The following is a 26,801-nucleotide window of genomic DNA, read 5'->3' as shown; positions in this document are numbered from 1 at the left end:
GAGGGAGGGAGGGCGGGGGGAGGGCAGGGAGAGAGGGGGAGAGAGAACCCCAAACAGGCTCTGTGCTGTCCGGGCAAAGCCCAAACTCAGGGCTCGGTCTCATGAGCCTGGGATCACGACCTGAGCTGAGATCAAAAGTTGGATGTTCAACCGACTAAGCCACCCAGGTGCCCCTGCCAAGTTTATTCTTAAGAATAATTTTATTTGTAAGTATTTTTAAATGCTATTGTAATGGATTTTTTCCTCCTTAATTTCACTTTCAGGCCATGACTCTTTATTCCCTGACCCTGCTGTATTTTCTGCGAAGCACTCACGAATAAGCCAGATAATGTAAAACGGCCACGGGTACTTTGTATTTGCCCCTCGCTCCAAGACCAGGCCAGCGCCGGGGCAGAGGCCCCTGTGTCTTAAGACGAGTGACCCCGTGTGATGCACAAGTGCTCCTCCGACGCCACCCGTTCAGGGGCGCTGCTTTGTGGCCGCAGGCGACTATGAGCGACGCAGGCCCGAGCAGTCACGCGCGGCCTCTTGTGCCGCCCTAAACTAACACTGCTCTGGGGGAAGAGGCCCAAGACCTCAACTGCGGGGCCATACGACGTCGCATATCCGACTTCCTAGGACTGTCCAATGATTCCCTAGAGTAAGTGTAACACTTGATGTTCCCGCCAGGAAGGTGCGAGTGACCCACTGCCTTCACCGCCAGCGCACTGGAGCCACCGGCCCTGTGCGCAGGGAGGCCCCCGGGCTTTAACCTGCACCACAGACCACTGGCGCCGCGGGGCGTCCGTCACCCGCTCCTCTCCAGCTGTAAGCTTTGGAGACACACCTCTGACACCTTTTGTTCGCTTTGTCACGTGATCCTTTGCACTGCTGGGCTCTCACATACCCTAGATACACAAATCTATCAGCCATGTGGTTTACAAATGTCTCCTTCCAGTCTGTAGCCTGTTTTCATTATATTCACGTGTTCTTTCACCAGCACAAACACATGATTTTAACGAGATGCAATTTATCGGTTTTTTTTTTTTTTCTGCATCATGCTTTTGGTGTCAAGTCTAAGAACCAGTTTCTTACCCTAGATTTCGGAATATTTTCTCCCATGTTTTTTTCCAAGTTTTACACTTATACATTTTTCATTTAAATTCATGATCCATTTTTTAGTTAGTATCTATACGAAGTATAACATTTAGAATGGGTTTTAATAACCCCTGGGTGTCCACTAGTTCCAGCCTCATTTGTTAAAAGGCCGACCTTTCTCCATTTTAAGTGGTTTTGTACTTTGTCAAAAATCACTTGAGCATTTTGGATGTCTCCATTTCTGGGTTCTCTGGAACGTTCCACTGAGCTTTGCTCCTCCCCTTCTTACATGCTGTGCTAGGCAGTGACCTTCTCCCTGGACTCTCTTGGCAAGATTGCTCTGCTGTCTCAGCCTTCACAAATGGGTTCTAGAATAAGCTTATTTTGTATAAAAAAATGAAAGCAAAAAAAACGAAATCTTGCTGAAATTTTAACGGGAATTATATAAACCTATATTCAATTTTAGGAAAACAAACGTTCCAATCTAAAACCATGGTGTCTTTGATTACTTTCATGAACACACTGCTATTTTCAGCATACCTAAGAAAGATTTAGTTTTCATAGTGGTGATTTATTAGAAAACTACTTTGTTTTTAATTTCAGTTTCCACACACTGGAAATGGGATTGGTATGTGAGTGGTGATCTTATAATTTGCCACTCTGCTAAATCTTTTGCTGTACTGTCTTTTTCTTTTGTTGGTGTGAAGATAACCCCGGACTCCTAAAATAAGCTGCGTAGTGCTCCATCTATCCTCAACTGTTTTCTGGAAACTACTGTGTAAAAATGATGCTAAGTCTTCTTTAAAATTTTCAAGGAATTCTTCAGTGAAAACATCTGGACTTAGAGATTTCCTTCTCAGAGATTTCATTCTATTTTTTAACAAATGCTGCTCATTACCAGTATGACGTGCATTCTGTATTCCTCGGTGCCAGCCTCAATGCACCGTCACCTCATTTGCTCCTGGTCCTCACTGCAGTCACTGAAACACTGATGTTAATGTCATTTTTATTTTTTTAAAGTTTTATTTACTTAAGTAATCTTTACAGCCCCAAGATCAAGACTCAGATGCTCTTCCAACTGGACCAGCCAGGCGACCCCTTCTTAGAGGTTTTAAATTACCAATTCCACTTCCTTACTGTTTGTAGAACCATCATATTACCTATTCCATTCTGTTTTCATAGTTTGTGATTTTGGAAGAATTGGCCCATTTCATCTAAGCTGGTGTGATGAGTATACAGCTGTTGGTAGGAACCCTTAATTACCCTTTCAATGGCGTGGGCTCAGTAGTAACGTCCCTCATGTCACTGTGGAGATGGGTGATTTGGGTCACTGCTCTTCATTTTTATCACTCCTAGGAGAGGCTTATCAATTTTATTAATTTATCTAGAAGAACCAGCTTTTACTTTCACTGATTTACTATCTTGTCTTCCTATTTTGTTTCATTGATCTGCTCTTATCTTTATTAGTTCCTTCCTTCTGCGTACATTGGTTTAATTTTGCTCTTCTAGTCTCCTGAGCCTGGGACTTAGACGATTAATTTGAGACCTTGACTCCCTTCTAATGTAGGTGCTGACGACTACGAAATCCCCCCTCAGCAATGCCGTACATGCATTCCGTGTATTTTGACTATTGTATTTCCACTTTCATGCAGTTGTAAGTATTTTGTTTCCGAGATACCTACATCCCATAATTAAAGTGCACTGTTTACTTTTCATACATTTTAGAGTTCTGTTGTCTTTCTGTTAATAATTTCTAGTTTGATTCTACTGTAATGAAACAACACACTGTATGATTTCAAAATCTTTTCAGTTTCTTGCGGCCTGTTTTGTCAATAGGCTTTAACTTGGTACATGTTCTGTTTGCTGGAGTGGCCTGCACCTGTCAGTTAGGTGTTGCTGGCGGACTCAGCAGGGAGCTTCTCAATCACTGCTGATGTTCAGCCCCGCACTTCTATCCAGCACTCTGGGAGTGGGGCCCAAGTTCTCGCTCAGAACCGTGGATCTATTTCCTTTGTTCAAGTCCGACAATTTCTGATTTGTGTATTCTGGGGTTCTGTCACCTAGAGAGTACAAATTCAGGGTCACCTCATCTTCCTAATGGATAACTGCTAATGTTATGTGGTGTCTTTCCACCTCTAATAATTTTCCTTACTCTGAGCTATCCTGTAGTAGATGTTAACTCAGCGCCTCCTACTTTTGATTAACTTTATGTGATGCATATTTTTTCCATCCTTTGACCTCCTTGTACCCCACCTGTGTCACTGGATTTGAATTCATTGTGAGAGGCACATGGCTGGACCTCCTTTCTTCGTCCACTCTGCGTCATCCATCCATTCGTGTATTTAGACTCTTCACAATAAAGGTAATTAGTGACATGCTGCCAAGAAGTCTGCATTTTATGATCTGTTTTCTGTTTGCTTCCTCCGGTATTCACTTTCCGTCTCCAACTTCCTGCCTTCTCTTGTGTCACCTGGACCCTGTTCAGAGAAGCCCAGCGTAGTTTATTTACAGCATCTCAGACGGTCTCTCTCTGCACAGTTTTTGTCCTGTTTGTTCTGGGTATTAAAACATACACTGTGATACTTATTAAAATTGTTTAAAATATGTATTAAATTGCATTACCTTTAAAAAATAGGATAAAGAAATGGTCTTTCAATCCAGCGGTTAAAAAGGAAGGTATTCTTCTCTTGCTCGTTTTGGCTGAGAAATGAAGAAGGTTCAACCACACTGTCACCTTCAACCCTCCTTGTGTGCTCTGGGCCCTTCCCAGACACTCGGATCTCAGAGCCGCGTGTGAGGACCTGGATAATCTTTAACTTCTAAAAGTCTCTTGCTTCAGTTACTCTACTTGGCATATTCCTCAAGTATTAATATTTAAATTGACATGTCTGTCTAAAATTTTACATACTTGTTAGGAAGGTTCCTCGTTCAGCCGGGAGACAACCTTCGGATTTTCTTCCTCTGCCCTGTATGCATAACTCAACCGTGACTCTGAATGGGTACAGCCTAGCACTGCCCAAATGCACATCAAAGAGCTGTTTCTCCTCTGGGGTTTGAGGCTGGAGAACTGGGAGTTCACACCCAGACCCCTCTGACACTGAAGCCCACGTGTCCCCTCTCCCACTGTGCCAGGGGCTGCACAACTCTCAGCACCTACAGCCCTGGTCCACACTCGGTCAGCAGACCTCCAGTGTCCATACAATGACCGTTCATACGCTAATTTTAATTCCACATTCAGATGCAGAATTAGAAGAGCAACCGTCCAACATAAAATCCACCATGGAAGTATCCAAGGATTCATTTCTAGGTAGCAATATGGTCAAATAGCAGAGAAATAACTTTTCTGATTAGTGATAGCTGTTTCCAGGTTCCTTAAATAAAAAGTAGAAAGACAAAACCATTTGCTATAGTATCACTGCTATTTCCGTAAGATGGTTATGTCAGTCAGTGAGACAAAAACTTTTATCCCTACAAACCCACAAACTTGTTTTAACAAATATAAATTCACTACTAAAAATGTATCATTTCATAGTAATTACAAGAAATTATGTCTCAAGTTTCTAAATATTCAATTTCTTAGGTAACTAAAATATGTGGAAAATTTTTATACGAAAATGGGTGTAAAATTGTCAACGTTAAAATCGTAAGTCTGGTACAGGTACTGCCTTATGGTTTAGTGTCCAACAGTTCCTAAAGGTTACCGAAATATTTCAGGAGTCCTTCCTCTAGCTCTGGGACTGACCTGTAAGCATCACGGAAGGGTGGGGACCGTATACACACGCACATATCATACCAACCTAGTCCTGGAGCGACCCCCGCACGGCTCTCCCCATGGATGCTGGAGCAAGAAAACGAAAAATGGACACCTACCACGTTTCAGTACACGTCTACCTGGGCGTCGGCCACGGCCCACACCCGTCTCTCACAGATGGAGACTACAGCTGCGAGGCCAGGAGCAGCTCTGGGGGACACGCCGACGCTGACCTAGACGGCTACCTCTCACACCCACCTACAAGGCTGAAGAGATGAGCTACACACAACATGGCCAAGAAGGACTCATGTTACTCAGTAAAACCAGGAGCACTGAAGAGCACAGCACTCCCTCAGACCCTGCAGCAAAGGGAAGGAGAACGTAGGTAACCAAGAGAGCAAAGGAAATGAAGAGGGAAGAATGTGAGGCCAAGCAGCACTCCCTGATCCACAGACTCTATCCACTCTTCAAATACCACCATCAACACCACGTAGCCTCTTGAAAGGGAAACCAGAGGTGATGGGTGTGCCTGCTGGCACCAGGTCCCAGCCCGCGAGTCCATGCTGCTGGCATCCCACTCTGTCCTGGCGGGCCACCGGGAGCTGCCCTGTGGAGGCCCCCAGCCCTCGCACCCTGTGGTCAGGAATAAAAGAGGCCCCCAGCCCAAAGCTCTTGGAAGCAAGGCCCTGACCCTGCCCACAAGCCCCCATGTGCTGGAGTGATGGCCACCTCGCTGACTACAGCCATGAGAGGGACCCGCAGCAAGGACCCAGGTTCATGACCACAGAAAGCATGAGGTAACGAACACTGGCGTCTGCCTCTCATTCGGCTCAGCCATCTCTCGTCAGCGTTTCTCCTACAGAAGCACAGAGAGGTGTATGTATCAGGACATTCACACAGCACCTCATAAGAGGAGAACAAAGACACCATGTGAATATCTAACCAGGGATCAGAAGCTAGTAACTTACAACGTCCATACAACCCAATGCTACATAAACAAGCTGCAAATCAGCATGTTCGATTTTATCCCATTTTGTAAAATCGAACAAACATACCTAAAACCGTGGCCTATGTATAGATGAAAGCAGCAAGAGAAAGCCCATGTTGGTATTGAGGAGAAAGGCCTTCCTGTACTAAACCCCTCACAGCATGGCTCAGGCGGATGCGTGGCCTGCGTGTGCGCTGGCACCAAGGCCCGAACTACTCTTGTAAGAGGCCTTGTTACCACTTTTTATACGACACATTTTTAAAAGTTGTTCTAGAGCCTTAAAAAAAAAAAAAAAAAAAAAGAGACTGTCCCCACTGGGTTCCTCAGGGAAGTGGGTGTGGGCAGAAGCATCGCCCCCCACCGTCCCCCACAAGTAGACGGCCCGCCTGGTGGCTTCTGCCCGATTCTGATGGGCTTTCTGAGAGGCTTCTGCCTCCATGGACCCAGGCCGTTTCTTTCCAATATTCTCTGACTTCCATTTACCCTCCCTTCTTTAAGGTAAATTCTAAACTGTAAGAATTAATATCCAATTCTTATGTGTAATATATCTATAATAGGAGGTTTTAGAAAATGAAACACATTCTATTATAAAATAGGTTCTAATTTTTTCATTAAATGAAATCATTCTGATAATATGATAAGCAATTAACACACATCTTATTTTAGACAAAATATGACTTCACCTGCAGACAATGAAATGTACTAGAGCAAATCGGACTAGATTTTTTTCATGTATGTCATATCTTATACAAAGATGTTAAGATTTAAAATAACTGTCTCATACAATTTCCTTTAGATTCAAAGTTACTGCAATCAGGCTAAATGTTAATCACTGGCATACACATGTCTAAAATATATTAAAAATGCATCGACCTTTTCCACTATGATGAGGTCTCCAACTTGTATGTCTGAACTCTTAACTTGCACTTTACCTTAAAAAAAAGAAGAAGTATAATCAACTCAAGGGAACAACAGCACACCGAGTTAAAGTTTCAATCGACAAATAACACTTCAGAAATAACTTTTGGGGGGAAAAACACTAGAAATTTATCTGTAGTTATACTTTCAAAGTAAATTGATTACACAGAGACACAGTCAATAAAAACTGACTTCTCTTAGCTCCCGACTACAAATAGTTAACTGCCCCCAGTAAAGACGTGGGGCACGGGAGACAGCTTCAAGTGGATGGTTCTTCCCAAATCCGCCATTATTTCAGGTCTGGGTCCAGGAGTGACGAGCGGAGCAGCAGCCACATGACTTCATGAGTGGAGGACAGGAAGAAGTACCCTTGTATTAGCACTGGGAGCTGCACTGGGGACACAGAACTGACAGGACAGAGGTAAGGAAAACGATGTATCAAATCACAGTCAGGACCAGTGACTGATACTGATATGGTAACAGCTTTATTACAAACAGTGATTCTTCCACATGATCAGTGTGTAAATTCTTACATCATCTAGATCACATCTAGTGTGCAAGAATAATCTACAAAACTTAACACATAAGACTCTAACAGAACGATAACACCATACAGAGGAGATGAAGTGCTGGATACGTAATTTGTTTCTACGTTAGAAACAACACTGACAGATGCTGACTCTCTCCCTGCACTCTGAACCCTCCCCTCCCTCCTCGCCTCTCCTCTGTGAGTCTCCCTTCAGAACTACCAACGGCCTTGTGGATCTATGTGTACCTTTCTGCGACCACTGTTTATTACATGGGGCAGGGCATATGTCTTCACATTCAGTTCACTCTGAAAGCTAACGGGACAACAGGTAAGCCCACATCACATTATCAAAAACTCACATTCCCTGTCCCACTACTGGCTTTCAGACCACATTCAATCTACTACAAGCTTATTTTCTAAATACTTCTTAAAAACAGCTCAGTTTCAAGAGTACCAAAACTGTTCCGAAAGAGGTGTTTTGAGGATATCAAAAAGTTTTGTAAATATTTTATTTTTCTATATTCCTCAATTATACAATAAGCACATAAGGAATGGAACTATTGGGGGAACTATATTTTATTCATCTTATAAAACAGCAATATTTGGGGGCGCCTGGGTGACTCAGCTGAGCATCCGACTTCAGTTCAGATCACAATCTCAGTTTGTGAAATCAAGCCCCACGCCAAGCTCTGTGCTGACAGCGTGGAGCCTGTTTGGGATTCTCTCTTTCTCTCTGCTCTGCCCATTCCCCACTTGAATGCTTGGTCTCTCAAAACTAAATAAACATTTTTTTAAAAAAGACAATTCTGGCATCTTTTATTTAAAAAAATAAAATAAAATAGAGCACTACTATTCTTGAGAATTACTGTGAAACAAATCTTCAGATATCTTCATAACTGGTAAGTATGTCTCCTAATAGCCAGAAAGTATAATTACAGGAGAATGTCTATTTGAATTATTTTTTCATTTGGCCCCTTCAAACTTCTTGTCTGTACTCCCAATATCGTGGTTTCTACAGCTACGCACCAGGCAGTAAAGATACTGTATTCATCTCATTATTTTTGAGTATTACTCAATAGAATTTCTGTCTTATCACTTAGTTTTATTTTCTCTCCTACTATCCATTTCACTTTTCCTTCCTTCTGTTTTTCTATATTCTCTGTAATCAACCCATTTAAAAAGGAGAGAAACAGCTATAATCGTAAGATATAGTAAGCATAGTAAATAATTTTTAAACACTTTGAAACAGAAAATATATCCTTTTCTGACTTTGATCACGGTCTTACATTTCTGAGAAAGAGGTACTGTTCTGTCATGTCGCAGACACAATTTATATTTAATAGCCTTTAATTTTTAGGCATTATATAGTGACTTTTATTCATTTCTCTGGAACTTACTTGCAAGGACATGTTTAAGGCAAACAGGTGATGGTAAAATGCAGTGCAGAAATTCTCACGTGAATAAGACAACAAACACAAAAAAGGACAGGCTATCAGGTCAAATCGGTAGGGCCACCCGCCCCTGTGTTGGCTCGCAGTGCACCTTCCTAACAGTGAAGAATTCGCCACACTGTTCGGCAGCTCTTGGTCCTCTGGGCATTCTCATCTGTGTGCAGGGGACGGTCTGTACCTCCTGCACAGCCTCGGCCACATGAACTCACAGCCTTCTGTTCTCTTTCTTCAAGAACAGCGGGGGGTTTGGTATTAATAAGACATTAATTCTTCCTTAAATTTACCTATAGATTCAATGCAATCCCAATCAAAATCCCAGCAGGCACTGTTATAGAAATGGGCAAGCTGATTCCAAAAGTCACTTCAAAATACACAGGACCTAGACCAGACAAACAACTCTGAAAATGAAAAACAAAGTTGAAAGGAAAACACCACCTGACTTCAAGTTTTATTCTAAAGAAACAGTCCTCAAAAAGGAGTGATGTTAGCATATAGACAAATGGATGGAGTGGAAGAGAGAGAGAAAGAGAATCCAGAAAACAAACCCAAACACAAAATACAACTGATTTCTGACCAAAGTAGAAGGCACTGCAGTGTGACGAAGGTCGCCTTTTCAGTGAGCTGTGCGAGAAACATCTGCTAGCCACATGCAAAGAAAGCCCCTGTGTGCACACCTGGTGCCAGCAGAGTCTACTCAAAATGGATACACATAATGCAAATCCTTCTAGAAGGAGAAACACAGGAGAAACAGAAAACCTTTGTGAACTTGAGTTAGGCCAAGAATTCTTAGACAGGGAACTAAAAGCACAGTCATAAAAGAAAACCTGATAAATCAGAATTCATCACCTAGAGTGTTACAGGGGCCGCACACAGTGCAGAGGTGTAAGCCCAAGGAATCTGAAAACCAGCTGGACTTGGGCGTGCAGAGGAGGGACTGGAGAGACAGAAAGGGTGACCACCTCGCTCCGAGACAAGGGGCCTCGAGCTCTGGTTGAAACCCCCACCATGTGACAGGGGCCTCAGAGGGAGAGGCGCCCAGAGAAGAGCCCGGCCCACCTGGGGGTGTCTGTGGCCAGAAGGTCGAGGCACAGATGCGCCAAGTCCCGGGGTGCTGAAGAGCATCCCAGGGAAGTGACAGGAACACAGACAAAGGCCCCACGAAGCCAGTCCCGGAGCACATGGGGCTCTGTTCAGACTGGGAGGCCCTTGGGGCACGGAGGCCCCCTGGGGACTGCTGTGGAAGGTAGGGTGCAGGGGCGCTGCGGGCCTGGGAGGTACCATGCACTCAGGCCAGGAGATGTCCTGCCAACAACACTGGCTGGGGACAAACGTGGCAACAAAACGGGCAACGCCCTACCCTCGGGAACCTTGCACCCCAGTGAGCACACAGAAAGCACAGGGAGAGAAAATCCATCACAGCAGGAGCTGTGTTAGTTACGGCCTAGGAAACACTGTTTTGGGGTGAGGGTTAGAGAGCATCTTGCTGAAAGTAACAAATGCTGCCTTTTAAACTTTTGCCAGTAAGAATCAAAATAGTTTTAAAAAAACGTTCTTAAGCAATAAAAAAAAGTTGGGGAGGGGCCAAGACGGCAGAACAGTCTGGAAGTCTGTTCGCATCTTTTGTCTCTGAGTGCAGCCAGATTGCCACCAAACCATCACGCACACCTAGAAAACGGACTCGAGGAGTAACACAACAGTGTGCACAACTTGAATCACAGAACTCAGCAGGTGCGCGGAGCAGAGAGGTGATTTGGGGGAGACAGGGGCTGTGGAGTGCAGGGAGGTGTTTCTGCTCATGGAGAGAGGACGGAGATGGGGGGAGCTGGAAAACCAGCCCCCAAAAGCAGCTGGAAAGAATGGCCTGAATTAAAAAAAAATAAAAATAAAAACTAACATGCTCAAGATAAACACCATATTTTTTTCTTATTCTATCAGTAAAAAAAATACTGGACAGCTTCAGAAAGAATATGGAAATAATGGAATACCGTGGTAAGACGAAACACTGAACGTTCCGCATTAGACTGCTTCCAAAATGACCTCACGATCCAACAATCTCTAGCAGGGGCGCCCAGGGGGCTCAGTCAGTTAAGTGTCCGACTGCGGCTCAGGTCATGATCTCATGGTTTGTGGCTTGCAGCCCGCGTCGGGCTCTGTGCGGACAGCTCAGAGCCTGGAGCCTATTTCAGGTTCTGTGTCCCACTCTCTCTCTCTGCCCCTCCCCAGCTCACGCGCTTGCTCTCTCTCTCTCTCTCTCATAAATTAAAAAAAAAAAACACAAAAACATAAAACAGTCTCTAGCAGCCATGTCATTACCAGTGAAGAGTCCAGAATTGCCCAAAGAGACCAAGCGCACAGACTTACAGCCACCCAGGGCACACGTCTCGTCCAAAGCAAATGCAGAAATAAGTATCAACAGCAACTGACCACATTCACTAAATAAAGATTTTATAGGAAAGTAAAAGGGTTTAAAGAATTTAGTAAGCATCTCAATACTAAATATTTTATCAACTGACATACAAATGAAAATTATATGGTCTTAGTACAGACAAGATACTTCAAAGCCTTGGTCTGCTGGTGTTTGCGTAAGAGAAATATCCAACCTCTGTTTTCTGTGGTTAGAAAGACATTTTACACATCCACCAAATGATATAATACAAAATACTATTAACACGATCGGTTGATAATTAACAAGTTGTAAGACTCTCAATCACGAAAACCAGAAACTTTACAAAAAACAAGCTGCCCCTGTCACAGGCCTCCGTATACGTGAATATCCCAATGCCCTCCATGACTCTGCATGGTTAAGTTCTATTGAAAGGGATATGACCTAAACATGGGTCAAAATCATCCATCGTCTCTCATGTCCTCTAGCTTTTCGATAATACTATGGTAGTTTCTTGCTGCACAAATACTCCCAGTGTGAACACTAACTTCGGGCCTCAGTACAAGAGAAGCCACAGGTGCGGACTGTAAGCAACCACAGGCCTATTCATGAGGTTTCGATGCCACTGGTCTAATTCGTGAGCAGAAAGAAAATCTCCAAATAATGAAAAAGAAAAATAACTGATGGAGGGAGGGATAGAGGGAGCAAGGGAAAGATCCTAAGACCCCAGAATGTGCTGAAAAGGAGCATTATTTAAAACGGGAATGGGGCGGGGCTCCTGGGTGCCTTAGTCGGTTAAGCGTCCGACTTTCACTTGGGTCATGATCTCATGGTTCATGGGTTCGAGCCCCGCGTCGGGCTCTGTGCTGACTGCCAGCTCGGAGCCTGGAGCCTGTTTCAGTCTGTGTCTCCCTCTCTCTCTGGCCCTCCCCTGCTCACGCTGTCTCTCTCTCCCTCTCCTAGAAATAAATAAAACATTAAAAAAAAATAAAATAAAATAAAATAAAACGGGAATGGGGCGCCTGGGTGGCTCAGTTTAGCGTCCGATTTCAGCTCAGGTCATGATCTCATGGTTCGTGGGTTCAAACCCTGCATCGGGCTCTGTGCTGACAGCTCAGCGCCTGGAGCCTGTTTCAGATTCTGTGACTCCCTCTCTCTCTGCCCCTCCCCTGCTCATGCTGTCTCTCTCTCTCTCTCTCAAAAATAAAACTTAAAAAACATTTAAAAATAATAATAAATAAATAAATAATGGGAATCGAGCTGGCACAGGGGTCTGGATGAGTCTGGAGAAAACAGGCAAAGAACAGGGCCCAAAGAAATCTGACGCATTTCTAAAAGGTCTGAAAAAAGAACTTTATATTTTTTTAAGTGTATTTATTTATTTCGAGAGAGAGAGAGAGAGAAAAGGGGAGGGGCAGAAAAGGGGGAGAGAGAGAATCCCAAGCAGGCTCCACACTGTCAGCACAGAGCCTGATGTGGGGCTCATTCCCATGAACAGTGAGATCATAACCTGAAATGAAATAAAGAATCGGACATTTAACCAACTGAGCCACCCAGGCCGCCCTGGAAGAAGAAGTTTAATTAAAAACTGGTTTTAAAGGAACTAACTAACCACTTGTGGTTAAAAAAAAGAAAGGAAGAAAGAAGACAGGTCCCTTCTCCATGGAATACACACCTGAAATGTAAAATTGTAAATGGAGGGAAATGTCAGTCAGCTATGAAAAATGCAAACACACAAACACTGCAGGAAAATTAAAATACTCACCTACACTGGGGTTGAAAGGCCTTTCTACGATTAAACTAAAAACCACAAAGGAAAACACAGGGTTTGCATATATAAAAGTTATAAATTTATCTACATCTAACAGAAAAAGATAAGGGCGTCTGGATGGCCCAGTCAGTTAAGCATCCAACTTCAGCTCAGGTCATGACCTCACGGTTCGTGGGTTTGAACCCCTGTGTCCAGCTCTGTGCTGACAGCTCGGAGCCTGGAGCTGCTTCAGATTCTGTGTCTCCCTCTTTCTTTGCCCCTCCCCTGCTCATGCTCTCTGTCTCTCTTTCTCTCAAAAATAAATAAACATTAAAAAAAATTTTAAGGAAAAAGATAAAAAGTACAAGTCAAACAAGATGAAAATATCTGTCATGTGAAAAGCTTCTCTTGGAGAAATTATGAAAAAATAAAAGGGATGTGTGAAGACGAGTAAACTTCATAAAGATGACAATAAACAATGAAATGTGAAGAGGTGAGCAGCAAGCAAGTCACAAGTAGAGTATTTCTCACAATCGAGTTGGCAAGTTAAAAACCACGTTGTATCTGATGTGAGCAAGGACGCTGGGCCAAGGGGCGCACGGGCACAAGGGCACCCTCCCTGCATGGGTGTGACAACAGCGGGCTTAGAACTGTTCACACTTGATCTGGAAATCCCTCATTTACTTAAATCATCCCATCGTCTGAGCTCCCACCAGGTGCCAACACCCTAGGTACCTTCGGGGAAAAGAGCCATATGAACACCGGGCAGAGAGCCCAGCAGTAAAGGCGACCCCAGGACAGAGCGGTCACCAGAGAGAGGGGGCAGGGTGCTGGCGGACACGCGCACCGACACCCACCTAGGACAGGGCCGCCGCCCCGGACGGTGTTTCTTGTCACTTCCACATGTTCCAGACCCTAATCTCCACAAACAGCACAATAAAAGACACAGAGTGTATGTATGTCATGAAGAAATGAATTCACACAGATCCTCCCGGGATGAGCTGAGAAGATAGGATGGGTTGTGCACATCTGGTCTCGAAGCTACTACACATCTGCTCTTGAAGACCTACGTCCCCCCATGTAGACACGCATCCACCCAATGCAGAGCCACGTCCCCCTAGTACAGTCACAGAGAACTGCCCGGCCTACGATGGCCTACAAAGACCTACCACAGCCTACGACAGCCTAGGAAGACATACCATGGCCTACGACAGCCTAGGAAGACCTACAAAGACCTACGATGGCCTATGATGACCTAAGATGACCTATGAAGACCTACCACAATGAATCGACAGATCAAGAGCCACTACTAGATGATATACATGTAATAACGTATCCGGAACATTCCTGAATGGATACTTTCCAAAGACTGCTCAGACCACAGACACTGAAGAAGACCGCCCAAGACAAATGGGAAACACTGAGCACGCTCTAACCCTGCGAGGTAAGATCTACTCTTCTACTTGATCTGCAACATCATGACAGTGGGGAAACAAGGGAGGATGCCACGTGACTGAGAGAAAGAAAGTCACTAATGGCTCTCAGGGCACTGGCCGCAGCAATCCACTCTGGTGACTTCTTTTTTTTTTTTTTAATTTTTTTTAATGTTTTTATTTATTTCTAGGAGAGAGAGAGAGAGAGACAGCGTGAGCGGGGGAGGGTCAGAGAGAGAGGGAGTCACAGACTGAAACAGGCTCCAGGCTCTGAGCTGGCAGTCAGCACAGAGCCCGACGCGGGGCTCGAACCCACGAACCGCGAGATCATGACCCTAGCGAAAGTCGGACGCTTAACCGACTAAGCCACCCAGGCGCCCCTACTCTGGTGATTTCTGAGTTCATCAGTCCCTAAGCAGTTTCTGATGGGAAAATTCAGCCAACATTTGACAATTACTATTTCAGAAAAGACCAACTCTCTGAAGACATGACTATCACAAAAGGGAATCCTTCTTGCCAAGTAGAATACGCAAAAACTCACGAAGCCAGTTACACGTTAGGGTTTCCGTGGGGAAGTGTGATTCACCCACAGACAACGTAAAATGCACAAAAGAGGGACTGTGAAAGAGGGATGTTTCAAGGAAATATTACTCACAAACAGTAAGTCTCATTAAAAGATGATAAAATTCCAATGAGAGATTTCATAATTTTTTATGTAAAAAAAACCACTAAGAATGTTAACATGTATGTGACAACCGTGTTGACAAAACAAATCAAAGATGCTAAAATACCTGGAATTAAGAACATGGTCTTGGTGGGTCAAGCTTCCTGGCAAGGGAACCGGAACACAAGAAAAACATAAGTAGGTGAGGGTTCTCTCCCACATCTGCACACACAGATAACGTACACAAGTTCAAAGACAACAGACTCCTTCTCTCTTTCATGTGTCTGAATACTGGAGAAACAAGTTAAACAACAGAACGTCATGACCAATACAAGAAACAGCCAAGAATCACTGGAGACCAGTCACCACCAACTGTACAGAGGAGCCGTATAGCACAGGCTTAATTCCAGGTCATTTCTAAATCTACGGTCCCACATTAGCTTTAGGGGTGAAATCTGGAATACACATTAATAGTGGGTGACGTGATACACTCCTACTGAGATGTGATGGCTGATTAAAACAAAACCAAGCAAACAAACACCTCTGAGTTTATCCTAGCTGCTAGAATACTGCAGGAGCTCTTCAAAAACACGGTCCAGAGACTCACTCGTATTTGAATCCCCAGAGGGGATCACAGTGCCTAACAGACAGTGAGTACTCAGCAAGTATTCGGATCTGAATTGTGAACCAGCCAAGGGAATAATTATAGCTGAGTATGCAATTCATACACCTCTCTGGAGCAAAAGGTTAAAAAAAAAAAAAAAAAAAAAAATTGCATTGATCCCAAGATTCCAAAAGGAATGACCCCACAAGTCAAATTCCTCATCAGGGATTTTTGTAAAAGCCGTCAACAATTTTATTTTCTCCTCCTCAACTCTGATGCTATCCATTGGGAGATAATAATGAATAATAAAGCAGTCACAAAAAAGGAGAAAGCCAAGAACGGAGCAGCAACAGACATGGGAAGTTCCCATATGACAGGACAGCTTCTCAAGCAACAAACGGTGGAGCTAACTAAACATCACCCAGTGTCGACGGGGCTCACGCACCAGTGAACATACTCGCTGCTTCTAACAAAGCCGCCTTGGGGTCTGAGCAGACTTAAGGGTGAACATGGCTTTCCTTTTCAAAAAGAAAAAATACAGCAACAAACATTTTCCCAGAGTATTTCTACAGGAACGTGCTCATGAACTCCAAGCATAAGAAGTTCCAGTACTGTAAATACGACATGACAACACACAGCAAGTCACGTGAGGAAGGGGCCATCGATGCCATTCAGAGAAACAACCTATAAAAGTGAGAAATTAAGGAGATGAGCAGAGAATACTCTTCACGAGAAAACAAGTTTCAGACTATAGTCAACGAGCACATACATCCATTTTCTACATCCTAGATTTTACTGATCAATCATCTGCATCAGACTGAGCCACAAAGCAATGTGCCACACCGGACAGAGCTGTGGATGTGGAGTCGGGGTGGTCTGGGTGCCAGCAGGCGCTCCCCGAATCCACAGGGACTGGGGGCAGCTCACTGGGCAGGAGCTTCAGGTCCTTCCCCTGGAAAACGGGGAGAACACCAACCTACCTCGGGGACGGCTGTGCAAATGGGGGACGTGCCTGACACAGACGACAGATGAGGAAGTCACAGATAGCCGCATCGTCTGCCTGTAAGATGTCCTTTCAAACATGACCAACGATCGTCAATTCTGTTTAAAAAGGTAACTCTCCATTTGTATTTGAAATAAACCCACTGACAACTATTTCCAAGGTCTTCTGAGTTCGAGTACCACCGAAGTGTAAAACACCTAACACTTTTCACTATGTTTGGGTGACGCTGACATAAAAGCGGCCATCGGACAGTGAATACTGGAGCGGCACGGGGTACATTCACGACGTTGTGGGACCCTCTCTGTCAAGCTCAAACACCCTTCCCTCACCACAGACGGACGTGTCACGCCTACTAAGCAGTGCCCCCCTCCCCCCCACGACCTGACTTGGGCTCCAGAACTCTCCGTTCTCATACTTGGCGTATAAGGCTTCACACAGTCCATGACCTTTTATGTCTGATTTCTCTCACACGTACAGTATTTTCAAGGTTCACCCAAGTCGTATCAGTATTCATTAACTGTTACGGTTGAATAACAATCCAATATAAGAAAACAGTACAATTTGTGTATCTGTTCACCCGCCGATGGACGCCTGGGCTGTTCTCACTCGCTGGCGATTATAAATAAAGTGCTGCATGAACGCGGCTGTGTGTGTACCTGCTTGCGTGCCTGTCTTCAGCTCTACAGGCTTGAGAACTTTCTCTTTCCCTTGTGAATGGAGGCTTAAGGGGCACACAATGCTTGGTTGACAGTTTTTTCTTTTGTCATTTTAAAAATATCACCAACCTCCTGTCCTCCAGGGCTCTTACTCTCCAGCCCTTGCGTGTGATAAGCTGCTTCTCCCTTGTTGCTTCCAGAACATTCTCTTCCTTCTCTTGGTCCTTGGGTTTGAACCGTTTGGTTACAACATGTCTTGGTGTGGATTCTCTGTGTTTGTCGACAACTTCTAGGGATTCACGAACTCCCTGAACATGTAGCTTCCTGTCTTTTTTCAAACTTGGGAAGTCTGAAATAATAAGGCCATTATTCCTTTGAACATTCTCTCCCCCACTCCAAAACGCCCACTGCGTGCACCGTAGCACACTGGCTGCTGCCTCCAAGTCTCGTGGCACCTACTTTTCTTCGTTCTTCTTTCCTCTTCTCAGAACAGACCGTCTCACGTGATCTAAGGTTCAAGGTCACAGATTCTTTCTACGGCCTGCTCAAACCCTCGAGTGAGTTTTTCTTGTCATCTACTTTATTTTGGCACCAGAATTTCTCTTGGCTTCATTCTTAGAGTGTCTACACCTTTACTGATCTTGTTTGCTGACACAGTGCGCTGCTCTGGTGTCTCGACATTTTTCAGTTGCCTCCTTCAGCTCTGTGAGTACGGTTATGGCAAGTGAGTCAGACTTTTGTCCAGGAAGTCCAGTATCTGGGCTTCCAGGGACGGTTTCTGTCCCTTCCTTCTGTGACTGGGCCACGTGGTTTCTCTGCATGCTTCGTAATTTCCCGTGGAAACCTGCACATGTGGACCACTGCCATCTGGTAACTTGGGAAGTCAGTTACGTCCCCTTCTTCTGGGTTTGCCTTGCTGCTCAGTATATGCTGTCGCCATGCACACTTTGTAAAGTGTGTATTCTTTGTCAGGTGTGGTCTGCGAAGTCTTTCAGTCAGTGCTCTGAAAGGTCTCCTTGCACAGGGAGGGGGTGAGACTAACAAAGAAAAGGAGGGATGATGGCGAGAAGGAGAGAAATGAGAGGGGGAGGAAGGGTGAAGGACAGGAGACAGAGGGAGCGAGGAGGGAGAGACCAGCCTGTCGCAGACTTGGCAGGCTAGCTCTGTCCCAGGGGCTCCGGCACGCAGTCTACAACTCTGCCCAAGACCTCGCTCTGCCTGCACTGAGCCTAGAGACTGGCCAGAGGCAAAACGCTCTCTCGGGGTCTTTTCTGAGCATGATCCAGCGCCGGCCGTGGAGGTGGCTTTCACATCCCCCAGTCAACACAGGCACTTCTGAACACCTTAACTTTCCAAAGAATCCTGTCTCCAGCTCCTTCCACTGGGCACTTGACACTCTCTTCCGTGTGTCAACTATCACTTATCACCCCCAGCCACTGCTGCTGACCCAGGCTCCAGAAATGCTTACTTGTTTTTGGCTCTTCTGCCCTGAGTGACATCCACGTCAGAGGAAAGAAAGACAACTATCTCAAGTCAGTTCTTCAAGTGGCCTGACAGGCCGGACAGACACAATTCTCTGCAAGTAAGTCCTGCTCTGCTGCCCTCAGAGCCACAGCCCAGAATCCCGAAGTAAGGACGCGGGCTGCCGTCTTGGAGGCAGGTGCCCGACTGCTCCCTGGTCCCACGCTGAGAGGGCGGCAAGACTGCCCATCGACAGCCGCACACATCACCTAGTCATTTAGTTTTGAATGATACGATTAACACACAGAAACAAAGCTCATTGCAAATGAGTAGAGTTAAAACAGCTTAAAAACTAAGCCAGGATCCATACTATATTCTAAAACAGACACAGCCAGGGGCGCCTGGGTGGCTCGGTTGAGTGTCTGACTTCAGCTCAGGTCATGATCTCATGGTCCATGGGTTCGAGCCCCACGTCGGGCTCTGTGCTGACTGCCAGCTCAGAGCCTGGAGCCTATTTCAGAGTCTGTGTCTCCCTCTCTCTTTGACCCTCCCCTGCTCACGCTGTCTCTCTCTCTCTCTCTCCTAGAAATAAATAAAACATTAAAAAAAATTTTAAAAAAAAAGAAATAAATAAAACATTTAAAATAAATGAATAAAATAAAACAGACACAGCCAAGGTGCACCTAAGTTATCCGGCCATTCTGCGGATTCTTCTTTCCACAACTAGAGCTATACCTCTTTTCCACAACACACCTGGCCTCTCTCACACCATTACTTTAACACCAAAGCTTTTCCCAAGTTAACTGTTCCATTTCTCACAACAGAAACAGTCTTTTCAAAAATGGTGTTGGGACAACTGAACACTCACGCACCAAGAATTGTGGACCCACATCACTCTCACACACACACACACACACACAGACATGAAGAGGGAACATACATCTGAACATCAGAGCTAAGAGTATAAAACCCCCGGAAGAAAATACAGAAGTAAATCTCTGCAAGCCTGGGCTGGTGAACTGTGTGTCGGATGCATCACCGAAGCACAGACAACACAAGGGAGCAGAGAGGAGCAGGGCCCAACATGAAAACTGCCGCACCCCAGAGGGCAGAAAGAGGAAGAAACACGAGCCAGAGAGCAAGACAAAATACTTCCAAATCACAGAATGACAAGGGACTTAAGTCCAGAACACACAGAGTTCTTCCAACCCAATAATTAAAAAACAGATAACCCAGTTAAAATAGTGAGTAAAGAATCTGAAAAACAGGTTTCCAAAGAAGACATACAAACGCCCAATAAGCATCGGACAGGATGGCCATAATAAAAGACAGGCGGTGACAAGTGTTGGTGAAGACGTGGAGAAACTGGGACATCACACACCGCTGGCGAGAACGTAAACTGGCGTAGCCAAGTAGAAAATGGTTGGCGGTTTATCAAAACGGAGTTACCACAGAATCCAGCAACTTTCCTCACAGAGAAATAAGAAATAAGAAAAACTTGCCGACGCCGCAGCAGCAGCATTTACAGCTGCCTGATGTGGAAACGACTGACGTGTCCATCTGCTACTGGCTGCTGACCGTGGCGTACGCTCAGAGAGGAGCATCACTTGGCAACGAAAAGAAGCAAAGCACAGCCAGGGCCACGTCGCCACGAGCTGAGGCGCCGGGACCAGGACGCCGGGGAAGCCCCTGGGACACAAGCCCACACGCTGCAGACGTCCCGACGCCTGCTCCTCAGGGGTAAATCCAAAGAGAGGGAAAGCAGGCCTGGGGGGGGAGGGCTGGGGTGGGGGGTCAGGGGCAAGAATGCGAAGACGGCTACCATTCAGAGTTTCTCTCAAGAATGTTAAGACTGTTCCAGAAGCAGATTGTGGTAATGGTTTCACGACTCTGTGAACGTACCAAAAACCACGGGACTGTATACTTTAAATGGATAAACTTCATGTTATGTGAGGTCCATCCCAATAAGCTATAAAATTTTTGTTTGAAAATTATCTCAAACAAATAATTCAGTGTACAAATGTCCCCATGTAAACAAAGGTACAAACTCCACTCTAAACCTCATCTTTTAAACAGGCTTTGAAGTTATTACAAACACTCATTTAGCTTTTCAGTGCTTTCCTTCACTGTTCTTCATTGATGCAATCACTGTCATGGTGTCACTGTCACTTTTCGACTGATGCCCACACTCTTCTCAATACATCGCTTCTTTCCACTGGGACTGAGAGACCAAAGAAACAAACTCTTTAAAAACATAAATTAAGCAGGGGTTAAAGGGTTAAAGCCCTAAACGAAGTTAAGGAGAAATGGGCATAAAGTAGTCAACGTTTTGGATCATGACATTAACTGTTGGTGCTCCAAGTCCTTGCACTGAAATAGTTTAAGGCCGTGGTACCAAATGTCTAACCTCACAACTGTGCTGCAAACAGACACAAAGACTGCAGGTAAGGTGACACAGGGCTTCACAGAGTCCTATACCGGCTGGGTTTCGCGTGTGTCTATGTGCATGTGCATTACATACAAACTGTCCCAGAGCGTGCTACCCAATCACTTCTCTCTGTGCGTGTGTGCGCACAGGCGTTGAAGCGTGTATACATTTATACTTATACACACACCCCAAGCCTTTGGAGAGTGAATAAAAATCTACCTTGAACTTGAAGGCATTATGTTATCATAAGATTAGATACCATATGTAATCACATAATATGGTTTTCAATAACAGAATTATGGCATGTTTTCTTTCTTTTATGTTAACTCTGAAGTGATGACTACATTAATCAAATGATAAACAAAATCAAAATGTCTTGCTAACCTCTTACGGTGAGCTTGCTGTAGAGCTGTGAATTCACTTCCTTGTCCCGCTGAAAACGCCGGAATTCATCAATGGCTTCCCTCATGATAGTAACAGCCAAAACAAATCCCTGGAGACAAAATAAAATATTTGAGAAAACTAGACTTAAAGTAACAAAAGGGTTTACTCCCTTCCCCAATTTGTGTTACTTCTAAAGCCTAAATGAAAACACAGACAAAAAGTAACAATGAAACACTAAGACTATGATACATAGTGTAAGACTCACAATTCTCACTATTAACCAAAAATTTTTTTGAAATTCGTATCATAACATGTACCTCAAGCCAAACATCAAAAATGACTTAGTAACCTAAAAATAAAGAAACCAACAATCTTCAAACGCCCCACAAATTATATTTAGAACACTCAAGCATTCAAGTATCAAATGAACAAAGACTGACATCAAAATCATAGACTCTCTGCACCTCTGTCTGTGGTGGAAGGGGGCGCGCAGGAACACGAAGCTGCCCAGCACGACACGACAGTCTCCCCGCGGCAGGGTCTGCAGGCGCCCTTGGGGCACATGCACGGCCACCGTGCTTTTCTTCCTCACTTCTTTTTAAATATTTTTATTTAAAAATTTTTTTTTAATTTTGAGAGACAAAGGAGAGAGAAAGAGACGGTATGAGCAGGAGAGGGGCAGAGAGAAGGAGAGAGAGGATCTCAAGAAGACTCCACACTACCCCTGAAGAGCCTGATGTGAGGCTCAAACCCACAAACCGTGAGATTGTGGCCTCAGTGGAAATCAAGAGTTGGACACTTAACAGGCTGAGCCACCCAGGTGACCCTCTTCCTCACTATTTTTTTTTATGTTTTTTATTTATATCTGAGAGGGGGGGATAGCATGAGCAGGGGACGGTCAGAGAGAGAGGGAGACACAGAATCTGACACAGGCTCCAGGCTTTGAGCTGTCAGCACAGAGCCTGACGCGGGACTCGAACCCACCAACTGTGAGATCATGACCCGAGCCGAAGTCAGACGCCTAACTGACTGAGCCACCCAGGCGCCCCCTCTTCCTCACTTTTTAAATAAAAACCTGGACCGATTAACTTGATGCTCTCTAAATAAAACTTCTTTTTTCAAAGTTTATGTATTTATTTTGAGAGAAACAGAGAGCGTGTGAATGGGAGAGGTGCAGAGAGAAGGAGAATCTCAAGCAGGCTCTGAGCTGTCAGCGCAGAGCCCAACATAGGGCTCCAACTCACAAAATGTGAGGTCACAACCTGAGCTGAAGTCAAGAGCCAGACACTTAACCAAATGAGCCACCAGACGCCCCCAAGAAAACGTATGTAACCTGTTGTGAATCTGTCACACCACGAACACGCGAACACGCGGCTGGAGCCACTTTCAAAGGCTCTGTGGGTGTTTTCTGACGCATGACATGGCTACTCTTCAGGTCCAGCTGTCTGACCACACTCTCCAGGAGGCTTCGCTGCACTGAGGAGTGTGCCCCGGGCTGTGCAGGCTTCGCTGCACTGAGGAATGTGCACTGAGGAGTGTGCCCCGGGCTGCCATGGCCATGGGGCAAGGCCGGGCAACTCCACTTACAGGGCAGTAACCTGTTATCCCAGGGCTGCTTCTGCATTGCCAACAGGCTACACCGTGTGGGCCCCTGGAAGCCGTGTTTGCTGAAACAGCCACCCTGGGGCACTCAGGCTTGTGCCACCACCGCCGCCACCACCCAACTTTCATCACCCCAAGAGAAAGCTCGCCCCTATCTCCCCCTGCTCCCAGCCCTCACAACTGCTGGTGCAACTCTGTCTCTACAAATCTGCCCTTGTGGGCGATACAGTGTGTTTAGCATGTTCACGAACTGCCGAGCCGCTTTCCAAAGTGGTTACCCACTTAATGCACTTACTGGCCATATGCATGTTTTCTTGGGATAAATGTTATTCAGATCCTACACCCACTCTTTAACAGGGGCATTTGTCTTTACTCTGGGAAGTTGTACGAGCTTTTCATGCTATTCTGGATAGAAATACCTAATTAGAGATGTGATTTCTAAGTGTGAGTGACACTTTCCACGTTATCATTTTACTTTCTTGGTGGTGTCCTCTGATGCAGTCAAGTTTTTAATTTTCACGAAATCCAATTTAAGTTGTTTCTGTGGTCACCTGGGCTTTTGGTGTCCAAGGTCACAAAACTCCACCTCTATGTTTTCCTTCAGGAGTCTTACTGGTTTTACCTCTTCCATTTAGGTTTATACCCCATTCTGACGTTCTGAGTTACTTTCTGTGTGTGACGGGAGGTGGGGTCCGAATTCATTCTTCTGTATGTGGCTGTCCCGCTGTCTCAGCACTATTTGTTGAAAAGACTGCTCTTTCTCCACTGAACTGCCAAAAAACAAGTTGTCCTCGGTGTGAAGGTCTATTCCTGGACTCTAATGTAGCCCTCGGTCCATCCTTCAGCCAGCCCCACACCTTGATTACTGTAGCTTCACAATCAGCTTCGAAATGGGAGGCAGGAGTCCTCCAATGCTGATCTACTTTCTAGATCGCACTGCTACTCTGTGTTTCTTGTATTTCCGTATGAATTTTAAGATCGGCTTGTCAATTTCTGCCCAAAAAGCCAAGTAGGATCCTCACAGGGATTGTACCAAACCTACAGATCAATCTGGAGAGGACTGTCATTGTAACAGTATTAAGTCTTTCAATTCTTGAACATAGGATGACTTCTATTTATTTACATCTTTAATTTCTTCAAAAATGTTTTAAGTTTTCAGTATGACATCCTGCACTTTAGCCAAGTCCACTATTTTTCCTTTCTGATGTTGTTATAAATGAAATTGTTAACTTGATTTCATTTTCAGATCGTCACTGCTAGTATATAAAAATACAAGCGGTTTTGCGTATCTATCCTGCACCCCATCTTGCACCCCATCCTGTACCCCATAACCTCACTAACTCCACCATTTCTGTGTGTGGACTCCTCAGATTTCCCACACACAAGATTGTGCCACCTGTCAACAGAGACAGCTTTTCTCTTTCTTTTCCATCTAGATGTCTTTTTAGCACACATAAAACAAAGAAAATAATACGAACATCCAAAACAGGAAATACCAAAAATACTTTAAATAAATTCAGTGTTATCAAAAGTCTTAAAATTTATACACACTTTAAACTAACAGTTACACTTCTGGAAATTTATCTAAGAAACAAACAACAACAACAAAAAAAAAAAAAACAAAAAAACAAGGATCCTGGCATCAAATATAAAAAACATTGGAAATAACCTGAATGTCCACAAAAAAACTCCGGGTACACCCGTAGGATAAAATACTGTATTTCCATAATTCAAAGATGTTGTTAGTCTTGGGTGAGAAGACAATACCACTTTAAATACATAACCTCTAAGTCACAACTCAGTATCAGTGACATGAAAAATACACATCTACCCGTCCAGGAAAGACTGTTCTGTGAGCTGTTCTCATGTAGACTCATGTTCACAAAGTAGAATGTTTAAAATTCAGTTTGTGACTGACTTACCCTGAGAGGTAAGAGGAGAATGGATATCAAGTGCACGTTACTTACACACTGAAGACGTACTGTCAAAGGAGTGCTTTCTGATCAAGCGAGCGCGTTCAATCACCGAGACGGCGGTTTGCACCAGCCATCTGCGCAAGTGCCGCCGGAAAAGGGACCTTCGCCTCTCCTCTGTAAGGAGGAAGTCCCCAATGTGTGTGCGTTAGCTACACTCTCCAGGTCAATCTAACTTTCACCCTTTAAACCTACGGCTTAACGATAGCAAAAGTTAATTCTCCATTCATCAGAGAACTTAAAACCACAAAGCGTAACCGTTCCCAGCACTTCTGAGAACTCATGAGGTAAAGTCGGCAGTAATGCGAGGGAAGATGCAGCAAGGAGGGTCAGGTCCCAGCTCGTGACACGGGAGGCAAGCGCTCGGAGGAGACAGAGCCCCGGCCGTGGGCAAGGACTGCCGGTGCACACAAGCAGCTCTAGGCTGCGTGTCAAAGCAAAGGGTTCCCCGAACACATGACACACGTGGAGGCCACTCCCATGCCACACGTCCCTCTCCGGCCTGGCTATCTTGAGAAAAACCCCAACAGCATCCTCGGAACCTAAAGCAGATTCCAAAAAAGGCACAGCAGAGGCCAGGATTTCCTTCTTAGCCACTGGAGTCTACACCACACAGACCTCCACCCAGAGAGTTTAGATCTGCAGAGTCCTCACTGGGTCATCAAGTGACCAGTGGTCTGTGGAAGATGAGGATAAGGTCTTCCCACAGCGGGGGCTGGGCCTGCCCGTGACCTCACTACCGGCCACGTCTGAGACTGACTCTCCAGCACTGCCAGCTAGGAAACCACAAGTGAGCACAAGAGGGGGACAGTATTTCAGTGAAACAACAGCATCTGAGCACCAGCCGGGTAATCAGGGTGGAGGACAGGAATCTCTCACGCGGTTGGTCCACAAGCCGTGACTAAACCTTGTTGCACCAAGTGGACTTTTTTCCTACTTCTCCAGATTACCCAGGAGTCATGTGAAGTAACTGCCAAAAGAATATGCATTTTTATAAAAAGAAAAAAATTCTATTGCTACAAATACCAGCTTAAACTTGAAGAATTATTATATACCAGAAGCTATTTTTTTTTAAGTTTACTTATTTACTTTGAGAGACAGAGCGAGAGTGCAGGCATGAGCGGGGAGGGGCAGAAAGAAGGAGTGGTTGGGGTGGCAGAGAGAGAGAGAGAGAGAATATCCCAAGCAGGCTCCACACTGTCAGCACAGAGCTTGATGTGGGGCTCGAATCCCTGAACCATGAGATCGTGACCTGTTCTGAAATCAAGAGTCAGACACTTAAACTGGCTGAGCCACCCAGGGGCCTCCAGAAACTTTTCTAGGTCTTTTTTAAAATTTGTTTATTTATTTTTAAGAGAGCACGAGTGGGCGAAGGACAGAGAGAGAGGAAAGACAGAATTGGAAGCAGGCTCCAGGCTCTGAGAACTGTCACCAAAGAGTCCAACACGGGGCTCAAACCCATGAACCGTGAGATCATGACCTGAGCCGAAGTCGGTCAGCCCAACCAACTGCACCACCCAGGCATCCCCAAACTTTTCTATGCTTTTTATGCGAGTCACCATTTAAATGTCACAAAAACCTAATGAGCTCTAATTCACAGACAAGGAAACTGAGGCACCAGGAGCACAAGTACTTTTGCAAGAGTGGTTTTCTCTGGACAGTACGAGGTTTGAGTCCAAGTGAGTGATCTTCTTTCTCCCGTCCGTCTCCGCCCACACGGCCAAAGTACAGAGACACCCAGAAGAG

General features: G+C 45.0%; 1 protein-coding gene across 7 annotated transcripts in view; it reads right to left on the bottom strand.

The window, feature by feature from the left end:
* ATP9B (ATPase phospholipid transporting 9B (putative)) overlaps positions 1–26,801 on the bottom strand; it is a 226,465-nt gene that overhangs the window by 151,633 nt on the left and 48,031 nt on the right. For 5 of the 7 annotated variants that reach the window (XR_005530783.1, XR_005530782.1, XM_039245815.1 and 2 more), the window contains 2 exons: positions 21,481–21,589; positions 6,690–6,748 (listed from right to left, as the gene is read on the bottom strand). The exons of 1 other annotated variant lie outside the window; for it this stretch is intronic. Coding sequence is in view for 4 of the 6 variants with exons in the window: in XM_039245815.1 (XP_039101746.1) it covers positions 6,690–6,748; positions 21,481–21,589 (168 nt within the window). In the remaining 2 variants the exon portion in view is untranslated. The remainder of the gene's footprint in view (positions 1–6,689; positions 6,749–21,480; positions 21,590–26,801) is intronic. One more of the 7 variants, XM_039245816.1, reaches the window with a different exon arrangement.

Source organism: Hyaena hyaena, unplaced genomic scaffold (genome assembly GCF_003009895.1).
Source record: "Hyaena hyaena isolate Hyena2069 unplaced genomic scaffold, ASM300989v1 scaffold_267, whole genome shotgun sequence".
In the NCBI taxonomy this organism is placed as follows: Eukaryota; Metazoa; Chordata; class Mammalia; order Carnivora; family Hyaenidae; genus Hyaena; species Hyaena hyaena.
This window is presented reverse-complemented; position numbering and strand designations above follow the sequence as displayed.